Source organism: Periplaneta americana, chromosome 5 (genome assembly GCF_040183065.1).
Source record: "Periplaneta americana isolate PAMFEO1 chromosome 5, P.americana_PAMFEO1_priV1, whole genome shotgun sequence".
Classification (NCBI taxonomy): Eukaryota; Metazoa; Arthropoda; class Insecta; order Blattodea; family Blattidae; genus Periplaneta; species Periplaneta americana.
In genome coordinates, this window is record NC_091121.1 from 53,034,045 (window position 1) to 53,057,750 (window position 23,706).

At 37.8% G+C, this 23,706-nt stretch overlaps 1 protein-coding gene across 1 annotated transcript in view; it reads right to left on the bottom strand.

Annotated features, from left to right (window-relative positions):
• The window catches only part of PolE1 (DNA polymerase epsilon catalytic subunit 1), a 60,320-nt gene that overhangs the window by 6,379 nt on the left and 30,235 nt on the right, over positions 1–23,706 (bottom strand). The window contains exons 18-30 of the mRNA XM_069825633.1: positions 23,295–23,432; positions 20,277–20,504; positions 18,311–18,526; positions 16,088–16,329; positions 14,881–15,279; positions 13,074–13,240; positions 10,891–11,224; positions 9,152–9,291; positions 8,692–8,902; positions 6,220–6,304; positions 3,314–3,517; positions 1,747–1,905; positions 97–365 (exon numbers count right to left, since the gene is read on the bottom strand). Of these exons, the coding sequence (XP_069681734.1) occupies positions 97–365; positions 1,747–1,905; positions 3,314–3,517; positions 6,220–6,304; positions 8,692–8,902; positions 9,152–9,291; positions 10,891–11,224; positions 13,074–13,240; positions 14,881–15,279; positions 16,088–16,329; positions 18,311–18,526; positions 20,277–20,504; positions 23,295–23,432 (2,792 nt within the window). The remainder of the gene's footprint in view (positions 1–96; positions 366–1,746; positions 1,906–3,313; positions 3,518–6,219; positions 6,305–8,691; positions 8,903–9,151; positions 9,292–10,890; positions 11,225–13,073; positions 13,241–14,880; positions 15,280–16,087; positions 16,330–18,310; positions 18,527–20,276; positions 20,505–23,294; positions 23,433–23,706) is intronic.

The following is a 23,706-nucleotide window of genomic DNA, read 5'->3' on the forward strand; positions in this document are numbered from 1 at the left end:
TTATTGTTGTACTTGTCCAGTAGTTTAAGGAACAGGCACCTGGAATCGAACCCGTGATCCTGACGGCCTGGACCCCTATATTTCCATTCTACTTACCGATACAACTTCTGAGCCATCTCACCACTGATGAGCTGTTTTGCAAATTCTGCAGTTGTAGTGAACCGTCCGATACCAAGCGGCTGGGGCAGCACCTGGCTCTGACTGCCAAGCCGACGGCGCCTCACAGGGGTTTGTGTTTGCTCCACTTGCTGCAGATGCTGGTAGATGGCGCTGATATAGCCAGCAATTACAGCACTGAAGTACTCCCTGCACCCACCCACATCGTGCAGATGTTCCACCACATTCCAGTTCATAAGGATGGCAGGCTGCAATATCACAACCACACACATGTACTCTACTAAAGTTTCATTAACAAGATCCTAGTTGTGAGATTTGTAAGTAGTTTTGAAATAGTGATGGATGTTGAGTTGTAAGATACATAAAGATACAAGTCCTTAATGCTTTAATCTCAGTATTTGACACGTTTACACTTTTCTTTCTTTTTATATAAAGTATAAAGAAGTACCATATTTACAAGTGTAATATATGCCATCATATAATGTAAGTACCCAAATTTTTTACAGTAATATGCGAGGAAAAACAACCCCCCACATATTAATATCACTCAATAAAGAATTGTATTCCAATGGATACTATTCCATTGTGGAATCCTGGGAAACGAGAATGCAGATGCTTTAGCAAAGAAGGGCAGCACTGCTACTTACAGACCTGTTACTAAATCTACATATTACTCTGTGAAAAATTTATTAAATCTACATACTTAGACTTCAACAAACAAAATTTGATAACACAATCTTAAGGGAAAAAATGGAACTCTCTGCATAATAATCCACAGTTAATTCCCGATTTACAACGAAAATCGTCTGTAGCTGTATTGAGGTTGGCAACAGGCCATGATTGTCTGGCCAAACACCTGCATAGTATTGGAATATATCAGTCCCCTAACTGCCCATTGTGCAACTCAAACCAAGAAATGGATTCGGAACACCTCAAAATCTGTGCTTCAGTGCTGACCATGATAATATCTTCGAAAAATATTGGAGTGCAAGAGGGCAAATGACTTTATTGTCAAACGCCTGGCATTAGAAAACAACAACATTACCAATGTCTGTGGTAATATGTCTAGTTTTTGTTTTATCTGTATTCAGTTTTAGGTTATGCTGTGCTACATTTGTTATTCATTTCGAATGTTACGTACTTATTATTACTGCTCGTAAGCTTTTGATATATTGATGCTCTCAAAGTCGTACAATCGATCATTTTCAATATTACTTGAATGTCCGATGTCGAAACCAGCTGTGATTATCACGTAGAATGCCAGGTAGTTATGATTTTTTCCCCTAAAATATTTTCCTCGCATGTAATACACACCCCCGTTTTTATTAAACAAAAATTATCCTCTATCCCCCATAAAAAAAGGGAGAAGTTCGTTAGGGCATGCTGTCTGTATACCTATTTCTCCTGGACTATTACAAGCATTCTGTTCATATTCAATATCTACAAGTTATCTCAACCAGAAATAATATTAATTTAATTTATTTTAAGAAAGAAAATCAGGAAAAGTTATTGGAGCCATTTTCGAGTGAACTGCCATTTTATGTTACCTTTTTCAAATAAAGACTACTCACATTTTTAGAAAAATTATAATGTTCATATGTCGAACTATATGAATCCAAACTTACTCACCCCTTCATCGTCATCCTCGTCTTCTTCTCCATTATTGAAGGGTTCTTCCTCAACGTCATCATCATCATCAGCTTCCTTCCTGTTAGTACTGGCATTCTGATCCACACTCACTTCAGTAAGACCAGACGGAAGCTTGCCTTGCACTCCACCATGGTTTGACTGTAAATATTTAGACATGTGTAAGCCAGAATGTTTCATGTTACGAAATTTTAAAATTCTCTAGATCAGTTAGTCATAAATTTTCGCATAAATGTTGAGTTACATACATATCCTATTTAAAAAGTGCGCATCAGAAATACAGACTTTCTAATTTAAAACAGCCAACTATATATATATATATATATATATATATATTTTAACATCGTTATACAATGCAGAGAGAACTTCAAGTAAGAACATTGTAAGTAACAATTTATAAAGTGATTATGAATATTCGTACATATTTTTCTATACTGGGTGTTCATTTCAAAGTGTGTCATGACGTCACTGTTGTGAGTCAGCGATTTGAAGCGAGTTTCAGCTTTTATGTCAGAGAAGTTTAAGCCTATTAATCAAGGCGTTCAATCTGAACTTGAGAACTTGTACAGTATACTTGAACATCGTAGCAACAGATGCCAGTCTGTACAGTCTGTGTGCTACCATAACCTCTTTCGAACTGTGTTTTGCGTGGGCAAGTCGTACGCAGGGTATTTGTTATCATCGGTTGTGTACGGCAGCATTTCACAACACAAATCAAATGCTCCGTGTCCATGTTGACCGTCGAAGTTAATGTCGACAAATACTGTTCGTAAGTCCCTCTCCCCATATCCCGACAGTAAGAAAAAAACTCACCCCAATAAGTGTTTCCAAACAGTTCACATTCCTGCCACTACTGGAGTTACCGTACGTATCGGTAAGTACTCTTCAGAATGAACGCCGTACTTGCTAGGCAACTTCTCTGGCACATAGGTAATAAGCCTCTGCGGATGTGTAGGAAGATTGAATTGTCTAGGCTCATCGGCTAGCTACATGACGTCATACAGCGAGCCATGACACACTTTGAACTGAACACGCAGTATTCCTGAAAACAAGACTGCTTTGTTTATTTTTTATATAAATAAATGAGTGACTGAATAAATAAATAATAGATAAATATTATTATTGGAGGACTAACTATTATTTTTCGCTTGTCATTTCCTTTTGTTACAACTAACCAGGAGCGAAGTGATCATACACGAATTTTCACTTCAATTCTTATCTATCTCCTCCCCACTTTCCCTATCTCTCATACACCTGGAACAGTACTTGGCCACTGAACACTGACACTTTGCTATCTAGGATATGACACAGTAGACTGGCAATCAACTGTAACACATGCATACTTCTACACCAAGAATAGTAGTAATTTTAAATGGACATTACATCTTGAAAGCCATTATTGTTTTATTCCTAGTTCTACATTACTGCAAACTGCAAGCACTAAACTCAAACTATTACTTGAAAGCCCGAAATTCTCAGCATGTGGGTTCATTAGTCAATGAATTATAGTGAAGCACTAACTATGTATGTTGGACATGAATATACTCACCGGATCCAGCCACATCAAGTACTCCCAGCACTGCTGGTATGAAATGTCGATGCTATGGAACAGCTCCTTGTTGCGGATACTCTGTACCACGAATTCTATGTAGCCTATTGCATCTTCAATGGACCGCTTCTTGGTGCAGACAACGATTTTGTTGAAGTTGGCATAAATGATGACTGAACCTAATCGCTTGAACTCTGCAACAAGCTAAGAGCAAAAAACCCTGCTAAAATGTACGTAGCTCCACTACATGTCAAATGTCACTCTGTTTTTGAAGACACTGTACAGCTAGATACTGTCTAACCTAAATTCATACTAAAGATGTCAACATTTTTTCCATGGTAAGGGACTGTCAACACAAACTAGAAGTTAATCTTGTGAAAGAGGGCTGCATAGTTAAGAGTATCTCATTTATTAGCCAATTATTTGAATTATTTGTACTCATACAATTTCCACTTACTGACCAATTTTTACCTTGGCAGATTTTACTTACAAGAATTTTTCAATTTTCTCATTTACTCAAATATAAAGCAGTAGTATTGTGAGGCTGAAAAAATATACATGATTTCGACATTTTCATGTTTTCAGCATTCTTGATACAGAAAAAGTGGTTTCTGGATTGCCACCTGCCTGTTTTTCTGCGTACACCAATTTATCTTGGACATCCCTACTGCAGTTTGTTCTCATTAAGTACCTATGAATCAATTAAAGTGACAATAATGCACATGAAAAATAATTATTACTTAAATTATAAAGTTAATGGGTCTTCATTTGGAAAAAAATAACACAAAATAAAGTTTGACTTGAAAACAGATACGAAACATATTCCAAAATGTTTCTCTTATATAAGATGAAGTGGTAAATGAAATGCTGTAGGTAGTACGTTTTCAAAAATTTTAACACTACATTAATTACATTACACCACCAATCGAGAACGTAAACTTTGAAAAAATTATGTAACTCTAGCCGTTTTGAAATTACACAAAAAAAACAAACTTAAATCTTCTCTAAAAACTAATTACAAAATTACAGCTCCAATTAAAATTTTTCCACACAAAACACGAAATGAAGTTTCAAATCTAACCTAACTTTAGTTTTTTTTCCATAAACAGAGAAACGAAAAAGGAATCTTCATTACATAAACCTGGGATCTAAGAGATCAGAGAGACATGTGCCAAGTCTCAAAATGTTCAATAACAAATTGTTCCTCGCCACAAATAATTTAAATTCCTCATTTTAATGAAAGGTTACTCCTTTGGATAGAGTTGTGAACATCATCTTTTTCTTTTGCCATGCAGTGGCTTAGTGGTTAGAGTGCTGGACTCATAATCCTGTGGACCTGGGTTTGATCTCTGGTGTACTCCCGATTTATAACTTGTGTTGGTCAAGCCCATAGTTCAGGTAACACAGGGGTTTCCTCCAGGAGCTCAGGTTCCAACAAATCTACATCATCTCATCGCAGGTATAGTCAAGAACAGCGTCCAATGGCACAGTCTAGACAACGACTCTGTCGGTAAATTATTGGCCTACACAACTGGCTTCATATATATGGGTGAATGACGAACAGTCAAGTACCCATTATTAGTAAAAGAAAAAGAAAGAAAAAAATAAACAGCTTCTTTATTAAATGAGGTCTGTCCATAAATTGTTTTCACTTCAGTGGTTACATGGGATGCTTTCTTCACAAGTGGCACAGATTGCACCATTACTGGAGACCACAAACGAAAACACATTCAATTTTATATATTATTTTAATGTACCGAAGTACATATGATATTTCCATGCAGATATTCTGTGTCATCATACGATGAAAGAGTAATGGAACGGAGAAAAATTCTCTCCGGCACTGGGATTTGAACCCGGGTTTTCAGCTCTACGTGCTGATGCTTTATCCACTAAGCCACACACCGGATGCTTAAATCACGACGGCGCTTATTCCGTCGGATCCCGGCCAACTAGTCACTCATAACGAGTGCATCTCACCACATGTGTGGACTTCAGTCCTACGTTCATAGACATCTATGATGTAGTACAGAGGGCGGCCACTAGAGGGAACCCAAGAGTTGGAACTTAAACTGAGACGATTCTGTCCGACACCAGGATGGGTATCCGGTGTGGCTTAGTGGATAAAGCATCGCACGTAGAGCTGAAAACCCGGGTTTAAATCCCAGTGCCGGAGAGAATTTTTCTCCGTTCCATTACTCTTTCATCATATCACATTCAATTTTAGTCTTTCAGTGTTGCCATGTTTATGTTTGAGTAATTTGTCATCAATTGAGAGAGAGGGGGAGAAGATAAGGGGGGATGAATGAAAGAGAAATGGAGATAAATAGGGAGAGGAAAGGGTAGGGGGAATAGGGGAAGACGAAAAGGGAGGGAGAGAGAGAGAGGCAAATCTTGGCAACGTCTTTACTGAAGGTAAAAGGCTCTGTAGGATGTGAACAGCAACTATCTTCTTCAGCACTGTGCTTGCAGTTTCTGGGGGAAGACTGGCTTAGGAGATGATAGCATGAGAGGTCATCATTAACGTGTCCATGACTTTATATTATGCTCAGACCAAAATTTCTATCCATTCTTAACTGTTAAGGTTACTGTCAGGCACTTCACTTGGAAGTCCAGGTAGAATTATTTTATGTGAGACTCCAATCCCTCCCCTCTCTCATCCCAAAGACAAATACAATTGATATTTAATTAAACAAAAACGTTACAAACGAACTCTATATAAATGAAAGATTGAAATAAGATTATAAAGAACTGGTATAAAAATTTATTATTGTGGTTACTTAAACTGACATATTTTTGTGGTGTGCACATTCGACTGTAGTTTAAACACAATGATCCGAATCAGAGAAAATTAACTTTCACTTCACGTGAATGCTTGAACACGTACAGTAGTACTAAATGATTACCTGCATGAATAACTTCTTCATTAGATTATGCAGGGTTCTTCTAAGAGCAGGGTCGTACAGGAGAGAACTGGGTGACCTCAACCATCTGAAAACCAGCTACAATTAATAGAAAGGCATGTAAAATTATACATACCAATCAACTTCCATGGATCAAGAAGGAGCTGGAACAGGAACTATAGTCGCGACACTGTTATTCCCGGCGTGACTCCTTGTCTTTCCTTATGTCTTAGGAAGTGAATGCTCTATAAAGTCTAGGTAGGCAGTATCGTTCGCCATTTTTGTTCTTTCATTGCCGAGCTACCAGACGAGGAATCTATTTTCCACACCGTTAAATATTATCATGCCATAGCTCCTATGATAATAAATCAAACGCACTGTAATTCAGCAAATAATTGAGCGGCAAATAACGTCCTTGTGTGTTTCCTGCAAATGCCAACGAAAGAGCCAAAATGGCAGGCGATTATATTAAATATTTATTGAGCCGTAGGAAATGCATAACGTCATCATCAGCAAATCATAAGACGCACACGTTTAAATGTAGCCAACCTGCAACGTGACTGGCTGCCGGAAATTTGAGCGACGGGATTATATTTGCCTATACTTTTCCTTCTATAAAAATGTAGACAGATTTACAACAAATTTTGATGGCGAAGTTGAACTCATTTACATATCACTTCAAAATATATTTGTCTGGGTACACAAATGCAAAAATACAGATTTCCCATCCGATTAAATGGTTTGGGTCCAGGGGTAAGCTGGACCATTGACACAGACCTCTCTATTTTTATTTGAATTCCAATTCTAAACTCTAGCAATGAAAATCGGTAAAAGCAAAGAAGCTCATTTCCTATTATGCCTCAAAAGCATCTCCAGACTGTGTGTAATTACCATGATCACAATGAATTCTAACCAGGCCTCACTCCACATAATTTACAGGTTTGATACAAGAGGACATATAAATATGACGCATTTTTCTTCTCAGTAAAATAATATATAATTTTGTGCGTTATTAGTTAACAGTTAAAAATGATGCCATAACTGATGCATTTATATTTCAAATAATATGATTCAATTGTGCAAAAGGGAACCAACCCACAAAATCCTCATTTTTTAGATAATGTTACCAGGAAGCAGGGGAAGGGTCATTATTCATTATAAGAAATGACATAACCTATCTTCTGATATGGCTGTAAAAAAAATGTGCTCCAAAATTTTGGTACATTAATTTTATAACAAAAGGAAAACTTTGAACTTAAATGCCTCAGTTCCTACTCTCTGTGGATTGGTTTCCTTTTGCATTACTACACCACGTCCAATTGAAAGTAACTGTTTTATAGATTTTTTTTGGTGTGATAAGTAAGACCGTAGCTAGTAACCAATAACACTTACTTTAATTGCTAGGAATATCTATATAAGATATTAATACAAATCAACGTAAACATCACTTGCAACTAGTAAGTATGAAGCAGAGAGCTGCATTGGAGTTAAATCGGTCGATTGAACTCGGTCGAATATCGCACCCTCGAGTGAGATAAGGTCTGTCGTAATACGCTCGTAATAAATAGAAGCACAGTACAAGGTCATCTCACTGACATGTCTTATCTTGTATGGAAGGCGACAGATAAGATACACATATGTTTTGCTCATACCGTAAAAATAAGGCTTTATTTTCTGCGTTTATGACAAACGTCTAATGGAACATACCAAAACAGTAACATGGAGTTATAAATAAAATAGTATGAAAAACTTCGATATACAGTTATAATTGCTAATTAATAATTATTAAATATTTGATTTACCACATATATAATATGATGGGTCCATACATAGTGTTCCGCCTATATACTGCGACAATGTAGAAACGTTTTACAAAATATTATTGATATAGCAGTAGATTAATAACAATATTAGTACAGAGATAACGTCACAGAAAATATAATAAAACGAATAATCATGCTGCACAACTGTTACAGACGCAAAGATTGATACACTAAGTATCACAAGTAAGAATTTGTCCCACACATCATTCTTCATACCTTCTTTAGGACTTAACTTGTATTCCTTGTTGAGTAGTTTCAACTTCACTACATCTTTTAGCTCACTCTCCATTTTTGACAGTGTACTTCTTGCCAGTAATAAGAACGAATGCCTAATGCTCGGCTTATACCGTTCAAGGATCTATCGCTCGCGACAATTTTACCCATCATGCATGTGCACTACCTATCGGATTATGCTATGAACTACTTGGTGCTCGAGCAAAAACATCCGATGCAGACCTCTGGTATGAAGTAATAAAATACGATTGTACAGTAAACTTTAGTTGAACAAAGTTTCTGTCATTTGTATTAGCTGTAAACACGTTTATTAAATAAATATTACTCCATACTATTGCGAAACATGCACCTGGTGTAAAACAGCAGACTACTCTCCCATAAAGTTGCTGATAACGAGTAGTCCAGAACCATGTAATACCTGTAGAAGTGAAGAATTTGGAAGTCTGCAAACACATTCTTGTACAGAGAGACATCACGCAACCATGCGCTGACCATGGATCGCAGCACTTTGAATGCTCCACTGCACAGAGCGGTTTCATCGTAGCTGGGTAGCAAAGTTCCCTGGCCACCCATCATCTCTTCCAAGGATGCCTGGGGTATTGTGTCGAAGGACACGCTCGAGCTGGTACCTGCATAGATCACAAGCAGTCATTGATCATCTGTGCAACTGGTGATAAGAATCGTATTAATGGTAGGACTTAGTATTACCATCATAATGCAAGTATCCCTCTTGGGGAAAATAAATGTAGCAGCAGATCATTTAACATTTTAGAGAAACTTCCGTCAATATATTATATCAGGAGAATTATGACGACTATAATGATAACGATACTCCTGGCTGCCACCTCTCCCCACTTCACACTCCATGATTGACATACCTTCAATGTCGTTGACATGATGAGACTGCAAGAGAGTGTTGACAGCTAACCCATCAATGTTGAGTTCAATGCAGACAGTGGAGTAACAGCCGGGGTTATTGGTCACCACACTTGAGCTCTCCTCACACTCTGTTAACAGCCTGCATCACAAAGACAGTCATTTTCTTGTCATGGTCATGATATCAACCAGTTGACAAGTACCTAATGTTCAGCACTGACAAGTAACCAACCAGAATTGATGTACACTATAAAAAAAAAATATCTACCAAATTCTTCAGAAATGAAAATATTTAGAGAGATAACTACAAATGTAGTTTTATTAATACTCTACTCCATTAAATGGGTTCTATTTTCGAAGTGTATTCCTGATACTCATTGCAAAATTGAAAGCTATTTTTCACAGGTCTAGTGAAATTGCAAAAATCTTTTTCTTGAATTGCACCTATCACTTTTTCTACTGTTACTAGGCGATCCTGATGCACCTATCTTTATATATCCCCACAGGAAGTAGTTACAGAGCTTGAGGTCTAGGATAGTCCACACTACCCCCAAATTGACGAGGATATATTATACTCAAAAAGAGGATAGCAATGACAAAGGAAGCTTTTAATAGAAAAAGAAGCATCTTCTGCAGACCTCTGGAAAAAGAACTAAGGAAGAGACTAGTGAAGTGCTTTGTGTGGAGTGTGGCATTGTTTGCAGCAGAAACATGGACATTAGGACAAAGTGAAGAGAAACGACTAGAAGCATTTGAAATGTGGATATGGAGAAGGATAGAGCATGTGAAATGGACAGACAGACAGAATGTTGGAAAGAGTGGATGATGCTGAAACTGATCAGGAACAGGAAAAGGAATTGGTTGGGTCACTGGCTGAGAAGAAACTGTCTACTGAAGGATGTACTGGAAGGAATGGTGAACGGAAGAAGAGTTCGGGACAGAAGATGATATCAGACGGTAGACGACATTGAGATATATGGATCATATGCTGAGACTAAGAGGAAGGCAGAACATAGGAGAAAGCTGGGTTTGCAGTGAAAGACTTGTCATTTGGCATGCACGGGGTGTGTATGTGTGTGTGTGTGTATGTGTGTGCGCGCGTGTTCTGTGATTTTGTGAACAATGTTATTACACATAGTAGAGTTAATACACCTGGATATCAATTTACCACAACAATAGGAATTGTAACACAAATAAAGCTTTGTTTGTAATGGCATATTTTTCATTTCGAAGATTGGGGTTAGGAAGCTACTACTATAGTAGAAGTCAATCTTCTTATCAGTTATTATTGTATTTAGTAGAAAGAATAAGGAGAATAATAATGGAGAAGGAAGATGCTAAATCTGCAACTGAACAAAAAACAGAAAATCAAATTCGACTGAAAGTCGAGTTACCTACTTGTAGTGCTGGTGTGATGTTGAATTGTAAATACTGAAGAAAATCATATTAGTGTATTATTTTGAAATTTATGATAAAATAAATTACTTTTGTAACATAAATTCATTTTTCTTTTGCTTTTATATAATAAATAAAATAAAAGGAAACATAAATTTAAAACAATAAATGGTTCAAAGTATTAAAATGAAAGTAAAGTAACTATAAAAGCCGAGAAAAAGGCACCCGTTTAAAAGCTTCATCCATGACATCTCGTGTAATAAACAACCACATGATGTTTGTTAGGTGAATAACAGTAGAACGTAAGTCTGACAACACTGTAACACCATGCACAGTTGCCTCTAACCTGTTGTCATCTGCTTCTCTGCCTCCCAAGTCTGGACGCTCAGTCGAAGAGCACCACAGCAAGAAGTTGTGCTTCATAAGATGGCGGGCATAGAAGAGGTCAGCCGCAAAGGTTGTGGGATCGGCAGGCAAGTTGCCTAGCGGCACGTGGAAGTAGCGAGCCTGCTCAGCTGTCAGCTCCAGCACGGTCTCGCTGTTGAGGAAGTGCCGCACCATGATGCGTGCACCTGTGCGCTGCCAGTTCAGGTCCCACGCATTTTCAGAGTCTTGCACGTGGATGGGGACAAGAGGAAATTCCCCCAAACCCGGCATTACAGAGTTCAAAGCAGACAGTCCTGAAATGCAGTAAACTCTCTTATTATGTCTTATAAATGTAACACAGATGTTGTATATAGCAGGCTTGCATATGAGCAGACACCCAAATACCCTGGACATCTAAATTATTTTTACAGGTGCCTAAGATACCAGTAACATAAACACTTGAATTTAAAAGAAAATCACTAGAAAATTTACATTATGTAATTAATATTTCAAATTTTAAAACTTCGTATTATTTTGCGATGTCTATTACGTTTTCTCTTATATTAGGCCTATTCTGGCTCCTGGAGAGTACTTCTTCAGTGTTATACAGCAGACTATTAAAGGGATAAATATACAGTTACATCACTTGCCATTACCACTAGATGGCGTTTAAGTTGTAGTAGCAAGACATGGGACGATGCTGAATGATCAATATCATGAATTTAGCTGCTTTTTTTTTTTTCTATATACAGTGAATACTAGTTATTATTTAGGGGAGGTTATTTTCCAAACAAACTGTAAGAATAAGAGCAACAATGAGCAAGTTTATTTGAAAAGATTTACTAATATATTTTCTGTTTTGTCGAATATGGAGGTTTAGCACAGCTAAATGGCCAGTTGGATGTCATTTAACTGAAACTACAAAGCAAATAAATACTACAATTGGCAGAGCATTTCAAAGACTCCTTTCCGAAATTAAGTGAAAATCAGTTGTTTGATGAATGGTTTGAGTTAAAACAAATGCACAAAGACTTACTTTTTGAGTATATTGTCGTCAATGTCTACAGATGCATGTGAACGTGGTTTCAGTTGTATGAATGGAATAAAATCTACCCACAGAAACAACGAACAATTTAATGGCCATTACCATGAATGGAACAACTGTCACCACCTTTGACCCAATGGAATGCATTCAAAATTGATTTGCTAACAAATCATGCCAGCCTGTCTTTAAATCAGGTACTACTGTCCGTCCAAATGGTTATGTCACATCCTGGTTTTACCCATCCATTTCTGCTAGCCTCTCTGTAAAGGTTAGTTGGCTGGGCTATTAGACTCTTTCCTGAAAACATTTGCTGTGTGGAACTGAACGTCGTCGTCGTCATCATCATCTGGCACTACAACCCTGGGTGGGTTTTGGCCGCTCGTACAACAGTCCTCCATTCTGTCCTATCTTCTGTCTTCTTTCTCCAACCCCTCACTCCCATTATTTCTAGGTCCCTGATGACCTCATCCAGCCATCTCTTCTTAGGTCTTCCTTTCCTTCTTCCATTATGAACTTTCCCTTGTAATATTCTGTATTTGTTTCATAACGATTAAATTTTTACTGAGGTGAAATCGCCAGTCCCACGCTCAAACCCCCAACCTGGAGGACCAGGGTGTCTCTCTTCGTCTGGGTTCTCACTCTCAACCTGTCTGGCAAGGGAGGCCCTGTCAGTAGCTACGCTACCGCCGGCTTAGCTCTCGTGTAATAGAACCACTCAAATTCCCCACCACGTTAAGGTGGAGACACCTACGTCTACATAATATAAAACTGTTTAAAATAATAAAAAAGGGCCCTGTTAAGTAACTGTCACGTGATTTCCTCACTTCGACATAACCACTCAGATGGGCTGTAAGAAAGTGAGCCTGTAGATTTTTTGGTGGACCTCTAAATATTCCATGCTTATTTGCAAGGCTGACATATAGGTTATATCAAATGAGAGGGAGATGGGGAATCAATCATGATTGCAGTGCTTTGTTACTGGGAAGTTTCATTCTATAGCTGAATATATCATAGGTATATTTTATTTACCTCTTCAGAAGAATGAAGGCACACAACCCCTCCCCCCATTCATTTCACTAGGGCAAACTCCATGAATTTATAGCGATAAACAAACTTACCCAAGGGAGATTGCACTGCAAGCAGAGTAGGACCACGTTTTTCGTCCTTGTAGTCCTGCAGGGCCCTCTGAATGAGTCTGTACACATGCCGTGCATCTGTCTCAATTCTAATCTCAAACGTTATGTTTTTAGGAGGCAATGAGTTTTCAGATTTCCCCTTCTTTATCCTACAAAGAACACACACATATAAAACATATCATACTTGGTGACCAGATTGGAATTCTCTCAACTCATTGTGAAGACAAACAAATCCTGAAGCCATACATGTGCTACAGTCTATTAAGAGAGGACACAGCTTCAGCATAGTGAAAAGAAAGAAGGTGATTACTTTGTTTGCATGTCACGACCAACACTGAGGCAGATGGCACACTGTAGTGCGTTAGCAAGACAGCTGTATCATCCACAACAGTCTCAGTACATGAAGAAAAACAGAAAAAAAAAAAAAAAACAATGTTGTTAGTACCTTAGAGGCACTCCCTCACAGTACTGTGGAGTGAGTACTTAAAACATCACCCTGAATTAATTACTTTCTACTTATTAATAATGCTGTACCACAGTCTAGTATATACAGTCGCGAAGCTCAATACGTAGTAAATATGCAAACATTAGATATTTGCTCACCACTAGGATCGCTAATATCACCTCATTACAGGCAATGCAAAATAGTACCGTTACAGTCTATTGTTTCTAACACCCTCAAAACTCAAGCTTCGTGACTGTATATAGTAGACTGTGGCTGTACGCTTTGTGCCAGGATGCAAATCTATGTACTTACTTACAAATGGCTTTTAAGGAACCCAGAGGTTCAATGTCACCCTCACATAAGCCCGCCATTGGTCTCTATCCTGAGCAAGATTAATTCAGTTCCTAGCATCATTATCCCAATTTCCTCAAATCCATTTTAATATTATCCTCCCATCTACGTCTCGACGTCCTTAAAGGTCTTTTTCCCTCAGGTCTCCCAACTGCCCAACTAACACTCTATACACATTTCTGAATTCACCCATATGTGCTACATGCCCTGGCCATCTCAAATGTCTGGATTTAATGTACCTAATTATGTCAAGTGAAGAATAATATAATGCGTGCAGTTCTGTGTTGTGTAATTTTCCCCATTCTCTGTAACGTCATCTCTCTTAGCCCCAAATATTTTCCTAAGCACCTTATTCTCGAACACCCTTAACTTCTATTCCTCTCTCTAAGTGAGAGTCCAAGTTTCACAATCATACAGAACAACCCGTAATATAACTGTTTTATAAATTCTATCTTTCAGTTTTTTTGAAAGCAGACTAGATGACAAAAGCTTTTTAATTGAATAATAGGAGGCATTTCCTCTTGAGTGTCATTTATATTTGTTTTGTTACTGTTGCTCCAAGGTATTTGAATTTTTCCACCTTTTCAAAGGATAAATTTCGAAATTTTATAATTTCCATTTCGTATTATCTTCTGGTCATGAGACAATCTTTTCGGGATTTACTTCCAAACCTTTCTCCTTACTTGCTTCAAGCAAAATTCCTGTGTTTTTCGTAATAGTTTGTGGATTTTCTCCTAACATATTCACAGTATAAACAAGCAGCTGATGTAACCCTGTAAATCTACATGTAAAAGTGATAAAGAGGTTAAACTTATCTGCTGCTTTGAATCGTTTTGTTTGATAATTCGGACATAATTTTGAGTGTCGAAAGAGTTCAGGAAGGGTTTATGTTCTAATTTTCTTCTTTTATAAATCATGTCGAAAATGAGTTAACACCCTTAATTAGGATATTAATGCTGAAGATTAGTCAGTAGACAATGCTGGACAACTCACTTTTCGTTGTGCTCGTTGTTGTACAGATTAGTCATGTTGGGCATCTGGTTGGTGCGCACAGTGTCCAGCACTAGCACCACAGCACGCCTGCTGGGAGTTAAAAACAGTCCAAACATGGCACGCTGTCCAGTGGGGGCACGGCTGTGGTACAGATACAGGTGTCTCAGAGATGCAGTCTTGCTGTTCAGGTATGGGTGGTGTGCAAGGCTGCGGAACTGCAGCTGATGCAGGGAGAATGTGTCGGTGCCATCACGCAGCCCAGCTGCTGCCAGCCGGCGTGCCTCATTGCGCTCCACTGAGCAGACACAGCCCAGACGCAACAAGGCACGGAACTCCAGAGGCACCTGTGTCTCGTAGATTCCTTCTATGTCCGGCATTGACAGATCTGCTGTCAGTTCCCTAAGCAAAGAATATCACGTTTCATTCACAGGAGAAAATACTTTACAACCTAGAACCTAAATCTTGAGTTTAGAGGTTAAGTAGGTTATTTTACGACGCTTTATCAACATCTCAGGTTATTTAGCGTCTGAATGAGATGAAGATGATAATGCCAGTGAAATGAGTCCGGAGTCCAGCACCGAAAGTCACCCAGCATTTGCTCATATTGGGTTGAGGGAAAACCCCGGAAAAAACCTCAACCAGGTAACTTTCCAAACCAGGAATCGAACCCGGGCCACTTGGTTTCGCGGCCAGATGAGCTAACCATTATCCATAGGTGTGGACTCTTGAGTTTAGATGTTTTGTCCATGCTTTTGAGTTCAAACTTGTCAACAGTGACAATGAAAGTACTTCCTTTTGAAGGGAAGTAAAGCTTCAAGGCTCATAAAAGAATCTGTTTGTGAATAAGAAAGTTACAGGGCTCGCTCATTCATTCATCCAGGTGGGTCCAATTGGAATTTGTGGTGGACAAAGACAGTGTTTGGTGGTAAGTTTTCGTGGGTACTCCCTTTCCCCTACTGACATTCCACCATTCCTCCATTAATCATCATCATCATCATACAGTGTTATTTAGTTCGTCTCCAATGGTGCACCAAGGGCAATGTCTTCGTGGTGGCTGAAAAACTACAAGCTTTGGCATATTGCCCAGTAGATGGAGATGCTTGGTTGAATTACGAAGTCAAGTGCCTACTATTAAAAAAAAGTGATCATATCAAGAGAACTACCTAGGCAGTGAAAGTTTCACCAAAGAAGGGTCTCTGGTACTTACTGACTATGTTCACGGTACAACTCCTCAGGCACTGTATACTCATACAGATTAAATACAGGACGAGACCGTGGCAGGATACGATTGCACTTCCTCCAAAGTGCAGACTCGTCCGAGCTTGGTTCTGGACGAGGGAAGCGCTGGTTCACATAGAAGATGCGGGGCACGATCAGACGGATATTATGCAACTCCTGTCCCACCAGTGCCCATAATCTGAATACTCCAGGCTTATTCGTCTCTGAAAGCTGAATGGAATCATACATCAGTTATGGGATTCCTGTCCCACCAGTATCCACACTTTAGTTCATCTCTGAAAGATAAACACAATCAGCGAAGCAATGTTTTTTATTAACAATGAATGTGATAAGCAATTTATGCACGAGGCAAAACGTGTTTGAACATTTAAAGTGAATTATAAATAATAGAGGTAATATTTTAATACAAATTTTTATTCATTTCAGTGGCGGGTGTTTAAAAAAAAAAAAAAAAAAAATTCCCCCCATACTTCATTTTTTTTATAAATGAACATTAAACATGTAATTATTTTAGTCGTCACTGCTTTTGAAAAGTTTTCTTTTCATTCAGTTATGTAGGAATTTTGGCCTGGTCATTATAATGTCCCTAAACAACCAGTTTCCTTCCTTCTACATAGTATGAAACGGTTGCAAAACGGTATTTGTCGAATACAGGGGGGAGAGCCATTAATTCTTCCCATTGAAGGCTTTAAGGAACCAACCTGGACAAATACCCAATGTCCCATCCCTACCTTCCCGTGGTGCACCTGTTAGTAAGCATAATTTTACAAGCTGAACTAAAGGGAAGGGCTACTCATCAATTAGCACTGGTCAGCTTGATGAGTTAATGACCGAATTTGGTATAATTTTCCTCTATTCAATACCTAATTCTCTCTTTACCCTTTCCTATCCAGTCCTATGACTGAACTCTTACTTTCTTCGACCCTGACAGTATTAGAGCATTCGAGGCCTAGGGGTTCATTTCACTTTCCTTCCTACCCTTCCTACTTTTCTGTTCCTAGTGCTGACTTGCTATGGCACTAAAATCGTCCTCCAATGGCTTAAGGAGGGAAAGTTGGTGATCAACAAGATCTCCCAGCTAGGTCCAGTGGACCCGTCGACCAACAGCAGCTGTGGTCCTCCAGACATTCTGGGGGTTGTGTGTGAATGAAGTAGCCACCAAAACATTAAAATAGGGTGTTCACTTAAATCGGCTACAACTTGCCATTTAACCAAGTATCTTTGAAAAATATTGGAGTACAAGAGGACTTTATTGTCAAATGCCTGGCATTAGAAAACAACAACAACAACATAGTATGAAACAGTTATGCTGCTGTAACTCAATCCTCAGGATCTCGTTGTTTGTGACAGGCTGTACCACGTGAATGTGAGGATGGGAATTGGGTAGGAAAGGTTGTAGATGGAATGCACTTCACTACCTTTTTCATTATGGTTAGGTGGTAAATAATATATGAAATTTCTGCACCACGAAATATTTTTGTAATACTAAAAACAAATGGAATTTTGGAAACCAATATGAATGTACTGTATGGGTTGCGCAATGTAATTTTACAACAATTAAATTGTTTTCATGTGTTTGTTTACTTTGTTTGTTAGCAAGAGATTAAAAAATTTAAAGAAGCTATATTTTTTTAAGGTTTGGCAGTTTTTCAGTTCAAATGTCTGTAGGTTATTATGTGAGCCTATTTCGCTATTTGAAAGACATAAAATCACTGTTCTTCGTCAACAAGGCTTTACAGTGAGGGAAACAAACTATCTGGAGGTAAACTAATCCCTAATTCAGATTATTTATGTCTTGTATATATTTTTCCCTCCCATTTCGTTATAATGTAAACTGCTTGTTTATTCTCTTCACAGAGCTAACACTTTTGTCACAGTAATCAGATGAACTTTCATTATCAAGGCATTTCAGCAAACTGTTACTCGGCTCATTTGCCAAACACTTCACATGTTTGCATTAATTTCTCTTTTCCACCCTGTGAATAACAAGCACTTATTTCAATATTTTACTTTATATTACAATTTTGTTTTTACACGTTGTTGTTCCAAAAAAAGGTAAAGTTTCTAATTCTCTGTAAGAAATTTTCACTTAAACATTTCCAAAGTCTGTTTAGAGGGAATAATTTTCTTTGAAAGTCATCTTCTGAAATAGATATCATTATATAATTTATCTTGTGTATAATGATGTCACCTGTATTATTTGCCAAGGAGTGTCCAGCAATGTGCGTTGTGCTCTTTGCAAGAACCCACCCAGGGTGCCTGCAGCAGGCTTCCTCGCAACCAAGCGGCCACCTGTCTCACCAGATTCCCCAACCCGAGAGCGCTTGTAGCTGTTACGTTCTGCTCGTTGCTTGGCTTGCAAGGCCCATTTCTTCTTGTGGTACTCCAACCACGCAAGACGAGATTCCTGAAGTCACACATTTCACAAAGCATCTTAATACATGAAGAACTGCTTACATAATAGTATGGTAGTAAGGAAAACAAAAATTTTGCCAACAAATGCTTTATTCATCACAGGCAAGGATCAGTTACAGATGTCTTCAGGTAGCATATCTCTAGGATTTTTAAGACAAGACAACGTTAAAGAAACTTAAGAATTCTGCAGACCACCATAAGCTGATGAGCTGTTATAATACACTTTCATAAATCAATTCTTATAAACACATTTAATTGCCTACAGTTATAACACTAACACTTCAATTCGAAGGAGTTATTATAAATACTTTGGTTCTGAATCGGGTAATTTCGAATTAAAAAACTTATAACGTTATAAGACGTCCAGTAGAAGTATGAAAGAAGCCATAGTCACAAAATACAAGTCTCAACACAAAAATAGTAAAACTGTATAACAACATTATCACTTATTACGAGTATACTATAATTTTATTGAAGTAAGAAGATTAAATTCGGCAGGACATGTTATACGTATGGATAACTGCAGCAGTGCAAAACAAAGGCCACTGGGAAGACCTCGAAGTAGATGGAAAGATGAAATTCAGAAGGAATGCATGGAAATAGGAATTACCAACTGGGAGAAACTAGCAAAAGACAGAACAGAGTGGAAGCGTTTTGTGAAATCGACATGGAGTCGACATGCTCCATAATATCTTTTGATTGATTGATTGATTGATTGATTGATTGATTGAAGTAAGATAAAGAACTAACAATTCTTTCAGACTTTAAACTGTCATTGAACATAAGAGTTAATTGTTTTGTTTTAATTTGTTTCTGCAGTTCATCTACCCAATCACTGATTCACTTCAATCATCAATGTAGGGATAATATCTAGGAATAATAATAAAGAGACTCCACAAACTCGAGGCTCCTAGAAGAGGACGTACATTGTTGGTTACATACAGAACTGAAAATACTGGTAACTAGCCATACAAGACATTTTTATATTTATTTCATTACTATAATTATTTTCACAGATTATTGTTGTCAACAATTTTATAATGTATGAAAAATGAATTATATCTCTTCTAGTTATATTAATAAAATTCTTACATATTATCTCACTTGCATGCGATACGGGTGATACTGATGCTGAAGCTGATCAGTAAATGCACTCCATATAAATATTGCGATTCGTACAGCTCTTGCAGAACATGCAATTCTGATCAGTAAGTACTTACCTGAATGGATTACTATGTACTACTTAAGAGTATTCATATTTTCGCTAAATATAAATATAATGCAGTGTAGGATATGAAATAACACTAGAAAACATGAATAAATCAGATGTTTTGTCCAACACAAGTTGTAAATTCAGGGTGCAGTGGGATTTGAATCTGGACTCTTGGCTTAAAAACCCAGTGTTCTAGTACTGAACTACTGTGTCCGATATGGGTCGATGAAAAAGATGAATCCAGCAACATCTTGAGACGAATCAAAATATACATACTTTAATTTGTCAATAGTGTGGTGTCATAGTTATATGTCATGCTAGTTATGAATCAGACATCGTGAGAAGCAACTGCGGTTTGTGAGACCCAATCATACATCTTGTGTTAGAAGAATAAGTTGAGGATGTCTGCTGGGATTTGTGGGTTTTCCATTTACAATTTCTCCTACATTGTAATTACATTTATTTATTTCTGCACTAATACAGGAGACTGTGTTCGTGGTGTGCTATCTACAAAGATTTGTGCACCAACCTTGGTACTTCCAAATGGAGGAGGGGGCCCCAGCACATCCCTCCAGCTCTGTGGCAGGGTTGTGGAGGGGGTGAGAGACTCACTGCAGGTTGATTGTGTGCGCTTCCTCTTTGTGATAGTGACCATAGGTCGGCCCTTAGAGCCTCCTGCAGACGGTCCAGCAACATCTTCAATGTCAACTGCTGCTACTTGTGGGTCTGACTGTGTCGCAAACAAGTCTGCTTCAGGCTGGAAATCAACCACAAGTAATCCACTTAGCTGCCATGCCATGTTATCTATAAACAGCTCTGATATCTACTTTTAACAAATGTTTATAGCATTTCCAAAATGTGAAAAAAGTCTTTGATGTAATAAAATATCTCGTCAAAGTAAATAATGAACAAAGAACACATCACAGCTATAACACAATTACAAAACACTTCCACATATGCAGAACACAACACAAATGCTAACCACACCTACAGAGACATCAACAGTCATGGAAATTCTACACATCCAACCAAAAAGCCAGCAACTAAACATACTAGAACAATATGAAATATCCAGATACACAAAAACACACCCAAATGAAATTCTCAACACACAACTAAATTTCAGAACACATACACTCTTTGACTCCACATTACACTATACAAACACACCCCCACAGGAAACAAAACAACCAGTTCTGAAGAAGACCAATAACAGGTCGAAACATGTTAACCAGGTACAATAGAATTTAACACAAGGAAGACATATAATACATATTCTGAAGTGATATAGTGTTAAAAGTTGTGTAATCAAGATTTAAATAATGAGCTAATTCAAACAGACATTACGATCAGAGGAATCAGTGAAACTGTTAAGCAGCTCACCAGACTGAACATAAACAAGACGGATACTAAACCACTAAAAAAAGTTTATCGTCTGAATTGGTTAAAAGACTTGTCAATATGAAATTTGAAAAGCAACAAGAATTAATCACCGAATTCAAAGGCAAACAATGGGGGTAATTGTAAAAAACATCAGCACTGATCCAGAGCTTCCCTAAAAGCAATTACAGTAGAACCCTATTACCTGACTTACTTTACATTTTTGTCAGAATGCTTATTGTTCCTATGTTATCCACGATTTTATTGTTGTTAGTCATTGAATGGTTGCCATTATTTTAATTTTTGTTGAAGTGTTTTATTTTTATAAACATGTTTTCTTTCATTCATTCATAGTTTTGCGCGCACACACACGCACGCACGCGCACACGCACACGCACGCACGCACGCGCGCGCGCACACGCACACACACACACACACACACACACACACACACACACACACACACACACACACACAAAATTTCATATCACCTCATTTACAGCTCTAAGACTTCATACAAATGAAAGTATGTGCAAAGGTACATCTACATTTCTTTCACTGGATCCTTGATCTCCAGAGAACAAGGTGCCGGTGCAGGTGTTACGTGCTATCTCTTCTCACTTTATAGATCTCTTGGATATGGAACAACAAATTTTGATGGTGAAATCATTGCAATAAGTGAATGTCTCAGGAATCTTCTATGCCACATCAATAAATTTAAGAATGCAGTTATATTGTCAGACTCCAAAGCAGCTATTCTATCAATCGTCTCTAAACACACACCTTCATCTCAAACAGCTGAAATAACTAAAATGTTCTCTCAATTAATATCACTCAATAAAAGAATTGTATTCCAATGGATACAATCCCATTGTGGAATCCTGGGAAACAAGAATGCGGATGCTTTAGCAAAGAAGGGCAGCACTGCTACTTACAGACCTGTTACTAAATCTACGTATTACTCTGTGAAGAGATTTATTAAATCTACATACTTAGACTTCAACAAACACAATTTGATAACTCAATCCCAAGGGAAAAAATGGAACTCTCTGCATCAAAATCCACAGTTAATTCCCGATTTACCACGAAAATCGTCTGTAGCTGCATTTAGATTGGCAACAGGCCATGATTGTTTGACCAAACACCTGCATAGAATTGGAATATATCAGTCCCCTAACTGTCCATTGTGCAACTCAAACCAAGAAATGGATTCGGAACACCTCAAAATCTGTGCTTCAGTGGCTGATCATGATAATATCTTTGAAAAATATTGGAGTGTAAGAGGTCAAATGACTTTATTGTCAAATGCCTGGCATTAGAAAACAACAACAACATTTCTTTCATTTTACACATGCAAGCAGTGCATGCAACAATTAGTTGGTTGGTTGGTAGCCAATGCAATGAAGCCATCAGCTGTCTTGCAGTCCAGTATTTTTCTGTGATGTTGAGATGAACAAGTGAAGCTTCGCAATTTTCCAGCTGGTATTTATTCATGATTACATCCTTTCCACATAAAACATAATTGGGTAAGAGAGAGATGATGATTTCATATAAATGAGCTGCCAAACAATCATGCCTGGTCAGAAGGCGGAAGGCTGCCACTGCTGAATTTCTTAGTTCTTCTAGAATTATATTTAAATTTTGGAGAGTTTTCATGATTTATCTTTAGCTGATTCCTTTATTCTGTTTAAACATTTTTGTTTGTAATGGAATTTTTATTGAATTTAACAGAAATAAATTATTTTTGAGTAATTTGATTTTGTATTAGGGTGCAACAACAGTGCACGAAAAGCATTTAATAGTGCATGCCTTTTTCCACTAAAAATGATAGCACATGCTGCAATTGAAAGCTACCTATCGCCAGTGTGTATCTTGTGCTTTACTTCATTCAACAGTAGCATGTAGCAAGCAGCTGATTGTTCTAAGTGGCGAGTAAACTGAAAATTATTTTGTTTGGTGTTGTTAAGCTGAAAATGGTGACAAGTACGATTAGCTTACTATCTATTACATAGTGAAGATGCCATTTAACACAGAGCACCATGCAGACACAAAATCTTACTTAACATATTTTTTTAATATCCTCTCCAAATTACATGCATACACGCACAGATAGTTGAACCATGTAGGGGAAGCTGAATATAATATTTGTACTTTATATGTTACTCACATCGATTTGTGGCCTTTGTTCTTTAGGTCTAACGGTGAACAATTCATTGATTTTTCTCTGCTTCAGTGTATCATTCTTCTCGAGCATCTTCTTGTGCAACCAGTCAGGGTGCCTGACCCTGGGCACTGGGTTTGACAGCTGTAAAATGTCAAAGACTTGCTCATTTTGTGTCATATATTTAGGGACATCCGATTTTTGCAAATGATTTTTTCACAAATTTCTGATAATTGAGTCAGAGAGGTAAAATTTTTATAGGTAGGAACAAAACTCGTTTTACATTTTATGATCGCGATTTGTCGCGAATTTAGATAGTTCCCCCCCCCCCCTTTTTGCGAATTTGACTATTTTTTGCATTAAACGCAATTTTTTCATATAGCTGAATCTTACATTCATTGGGCCATGAAATTCCATT